The following is a 4,848-nucleotide window of genomic DNA, read 5'->3' as shown; positions in this document are numbered from 1 at the left end:
TTATTTCGACCGACCGATCGCTGTACCAAATGCTTTGCGAGCGCGCGTGTTCAGGTATTTGTACCTGTATGAAGGTCTACATATATAATTATATAGACCCTCATTTGTATTCTCTGTGTGTTATTACGCGTTATTTTTTATGTCGTCTGGGTATATACATATCTTTCAATATCACTTATGTAAAATTTTATATAAATGCTTTGTTATGCTGCATCGATGATTCCGAAACGAAAATCCTTAACGCAAATTGTATATATACGTGTATGTGGAAATGATCGAAGAACTGGAATATCTGACTTAAAAACACAGGCTGAATCCGAGATACGCTGAGTACACCTACACTGCAGGCATAAAAAGCGAGTGAGGCGGCTGTTATTTCTAACCTTGGTAGCTGCGGCGGCCAAATGATGAATTTATAAGGCTCTGCATCAGTGCTAGGTTTAATCTCATGTTACATTGCGGTGGTCGGCTGTGGCTTCCGGGATGAACATTATTTACCAAAGGCCTTGCGAGATAGGACATCGAAAAATAGAAAATATAACAACTTTAGTATATCGAGTTTTCTGTAAAAATGTTAAATTCTTTTGAAGGTGATGACTCGTTTCTCACTAGTTTTTTTTCCTTATTTATATCTTTCTTTAACCATTTTACCATCATCATAACTATCGCAATATCACCATAGGCTGGCTACACACTCCAACGTTATATAAACACCTCTGTCATCTTAAAAAACAAAACTCGTATGCATTCAGCTCGCAATCCGATTTGAATGCCGATGAAAACTTGATCGTTCTCCCTCTCTCCATACCAAGGAGGGAGGAAGCTAACCTGACGCACGCCATCTTCCGACCGTAGTCTCCGTGTCGTGTTATTCTCGTCTTCCACTTCACCCCGGAGTCGAATTTCACCCTGGCTGCAACAAAGGAAGTCAGACACGTAAAAAAAGAGAAGATAAAAGAAGAAGAAGAAGGGGAAAAAAAAGTAGCCATGATGCACAACCAGTCTGCCTTGAAAGAGGAAAAATTGTGTTTATCCACTAGATGATTTTTTACAAAGGGAATCATGGCGGATTTCACAGCAGATTCTGCACCTTGTGTTGATATTGGTCGCAGACATTTTATCATTTGATATCTTAATGTTTTACTGAGGTAGAAAATTCACGGTTAAAGTAAGTTGTTCGGCGAGACTGTCCTTTTTTTTAGAATTTGTAGTGCAGTCGCTCGAACAATTTTTCAATTCAAGTGCAGTGTATATTTTTAGTATTATGATTTTAATTATCACGATATCATTATCACCATTGCTATCTTTATTGTTACTAATATTATCATTACCCTTATTGTTGGTAATGAGAATAAAATTATAATCTTATCGTTATTGATATCATTATTACTATAATTGTTTTTATCATCATCATTTTCATTATGATTATGAATATCGTCATCATTAAATTTACCATCATAAGCTTTATTTTTATCATTCCCATTATTATCATCTTCATTGTTATGATACTAATTATAACGTCAACGATTATACTAGAAATATAAATGATTAAGAGAAGAATAAGGGGGATTCAAAACAATGATGATGATTATCATAATTTTCATATAGAATCATTGTCATTATTGTAATTATTTTCATCATTAGCATCTCCATCGCCATTCCCAGGGCCCAATTTTCCTCATCCTGAAGTCCCTCCTTAGCCTTCTTTATTAGCCTGGGCTCTATTTCTGCCCTTTATCCATTCAACAAAACATTACTTGTCTTGTTCAGTAAATTTCTAATACAATTCAAACAGAACTTGTTGGTTTAACAACTACAAAAGCAAACGACTTAAACGTGTGAGTTAAATGTGGATATGTGAGTAGCATGCGTGTGAGAGTGTGGACGTGAGTAGGTCTGGGCGTGTGTATCTCGCTGTGTGTTCGTATGTGCGTGTTTGTGGATATTGCGTCGTGGTGCACGTGTGCGTGTGTAGTACCAGCGACCAGCGTGTATGCGTGTACGGTGTGTGAAATTGTAGCGGTGAACGTGTTTGTGTGTGTAAGTGTCTGTGTGTGTGTATGTATAGAGAGGGGGGGGGAGAGGGTACCGGGGAGGCTGGAAAGCTGCGGGATCGTGGCTGGGTCGTCAGTGTGGGTTTGGCAGTGAAGGGAGAAAGACGCTCGCCGTCGCTCTCTCGCCAAGTTGTGTGTGCATGTGTCTGTGCCTTTCGCAACTTGTCCCTGGACCATGACAGCGCCCATTTCCTCGTACTTCTGACCTCGATTCTTCTTGAGAACGCGACCTGCACCCGAAACACCTCCGTAGATGCGGGAGTGTCCTCTCTCCAGATCGTTGACATTACCTCAGCTGACTCGCGGCCGCGCCGAGTCCCGTCGCTCCAGCTCGGTTTAAATCCCTTTTAAATGGCCAAGTGACCCTCGAGGGCGACCGCCGATGACCCCCTCGCCCGCTCGGTGCTCGCAGGCGACCCGTCAGGCAGCGGCGGCCGAACTGCAGCTCCAGTGACGCCGCAGGAGGCCCTGCAGCCGCCCCACCGCCCGCCACATCTGCTGGAATTCCGGAAATGTTGTGTAGGGAGGCGCAGGTGTGAGTCTCCCGTGTGCGTGTGTATGCGGGTGTGCACGTGTGGTCAGCGAGTGGGTGTTTGCGAAGCGCACACCTGCCACACGCACCTGTTCTCCAATTCCCTTGTTGTGGGCGTGAACACTTGTCTCTCGCTAACCTTGACACTCACCTTTATTTTCGAGGAGAGAAGCAGGAGAGACAGAGGCGGAGGAGGAGGAGGAGGAGAAGTGTATGAGAGGGAGACAGAGAGAGAGAGAGACAGTTTGAGAGAGAGAGTGAGAGGAGAGGGTCGTACCGTCGCTGAACCAGTTCTAGCGAGCCGGGCACAGGACTTTATGCCCGTGTGATGCCCCTCCGCCTACCACACTCACCACATCCTCCGCCGCCAAGCCATGCCTGAGACATAGGCCTACCTCGCCTTCCCTCCCCGCCCCTTCCGCAAACGCCTTCTCCCCAAACAAAAACTTGTGTCAGAATCCGGCGGCCTCCTGCAAGCCGCCATTGCTCGCACGACCTCGCTGCAACACGTGTGATGATGTCCAGTGGGCGTGTAGGTGTGAGGCGGAGAATGGGCGCCGTGAAGGAACCGCCCACGCCTGCTACCAACGGCGTGGGTGCCCCGAGGCAATACACTCTCCATGACTTCGACATCATTAAGACAATCGGTGAGTACACACCTGTGGATCATACTCTTCGGCGAACAGGCAAGTTACAATTTCACCGAAATGAATCAACATCACTTATGTTTTGCTGTCGGCGTTTTAGGGTTACGGCAGCTTAAAGGAAGGGAAGGGTGGAGGGGGGAAGGAGGCAGGAGGGGAAAGGGGACAGGAAGAGAGGGAGACCCAGGTAGGGAAAAAATGAGGATGGTGAAAAAAGGAGGATTTAAGGGCGGGAGTAAAAGCAGTAGACAGAAACAAGAGGGAGCGTAGATGGAGAGAGAGGAAAATATTAATTCATTTTGACATGTACGTGGTAAAAGTTTATATTGCGTCCACACGGTTTGGGCTGCAGGTAAACATGGGGCCACCACAATATCATTGATGTACATTAGGCCTACACTGTACGTACATGTAGACTGAATTGCCAATATGCCAAAATAAGCACAAAGTCTCTCCAGCACAACCGCCTTAGCATGGGTAACGTCATAACATTGTTTTGACAGTCTTTTTTCTCCTCTTTTTTTACCATCCACGAAAACGCCCAAAGTAGAATAGAAATAAGAAAAGATGAGCTACACTTTTACACCACGAGAAAAGGGAAAACGATATGACATGTAAAAAAAAAGTAACAGACTCTTGCTAAAACCGTTACGGGTAGTAACAGTAGTAACGGCTGCAGCTGTACTGTTAGCATTTCACGGCCCTCCTTAATGCTAGGTGTTCAGTAACAAGTCCTGGTGCTGTGTAAAAGCCGGTAAGATGGTGCTGTAACGGTATTTACTACCGTATAACGTTTGAGATGTATTCACCACAGATAATGATATTGTTGATTGCGTTAGTATTGTCTGTGAGGATGACGCTAGAATCTTTGTCTTACATTGCTATGTTTAGTATGTAAATATTTAGTTTGAGTAATGTGTTAAACTGCCGATGGTTGGATTGAACATTGCTCTTCTGAATGATATATACGATGGAATTTATTATTATCATCATCATTACCATTTCCATTATTATAATTATTGCCATTACCACCTCCAATCTAATTGCCATTACCATCATCATCATCATCAATCACCATCGCCACTATAATCATCATCACCACTATAGTCATCATCATCATCAATGATAATGCTTCAAACAAGTACATAATTGTAATAATTGCGTGATATTATTGTCATTGGGGAGAAATAAGTACCCCATGACCCAGTTCCAGAAAGACACCTAATAATATGATGTATATTGTCCATATACCGACTTCCTTTTCCTGTTTCGGTTTCGATGTGCTGTAGGCCTATGGATCACCCTCCTTAAGGGGACCGTCCCGGAGAGAGGGGGGAGGAGGGGGTTAAATTGAGTTAGTTAGCGTATAGTATAGGTACATGGATGAGGAAACTACCAAACGAGTATTAACCGCCTGCTATGGCTCGTTGTCTTGCAGCCGGCGTGCGAGTCCCTCAGCACCCGGAGAGGTACGTCGCTATTGAGCGCCCAGGTACACCTATGTGGACTTTTGCTTGCGGCAATCGTGCATAAGGCATTTAATTATGACATTGCGCATAGATATGAGTTCGTGAATGTTCAAGGAACACTTTTATACCAATATCAGAAAAAAATTATA

At 44.1% G+C, this 4,848-nt stretch overlaps 1 protein-coding gene across 1 annotated transcript in view; it reads left to right on the top strand.

The window, feature by feature from the left end:
• Positions 1 to 2,116: 2,116 nt before the first annotated feature.
• The window catches only part of Pka-C3 (Protein kinase, cAMP-dependent, catalytic subunit 3), a 62,930-nt gene continuing 60,198 nt past the window's right edge, over positions 2,117 to 4,848 (top strand). Inside the window, exon 1 of the mRNA XM_070122666.1 lies at positions 2,117 to 3,233. Coding sequence (XP_069978767.1) covers positions 3,101 to 3,233 — 133 coding nt within the window. The 5' untranslated portion in view covers positions 2,117 to 3,100. The remainder of the gene's footprint in view (positions 3,234 to 4,848) is intronic.

Source organism: Penaeus vannamei, chromosome 6 (assembly GCF_042767895.1).
Source record: "Penaeus vannamei isolate JL-2024 chromosome 6, ASM4276789v1, whole genome shotgun sequence".
NCBI classification, from domain to species: domain Eukaryota; kingdom Metazoa; phylum Arthropoda; class Malacostraca; order Decapoda; family Penaeidae; genus Penaeus; species Penaeus vannamei.
Note: the sequence above shows the minus strand (reverse complement) of the source record. Positions and strands in the feature narration are given on the sequence as shown.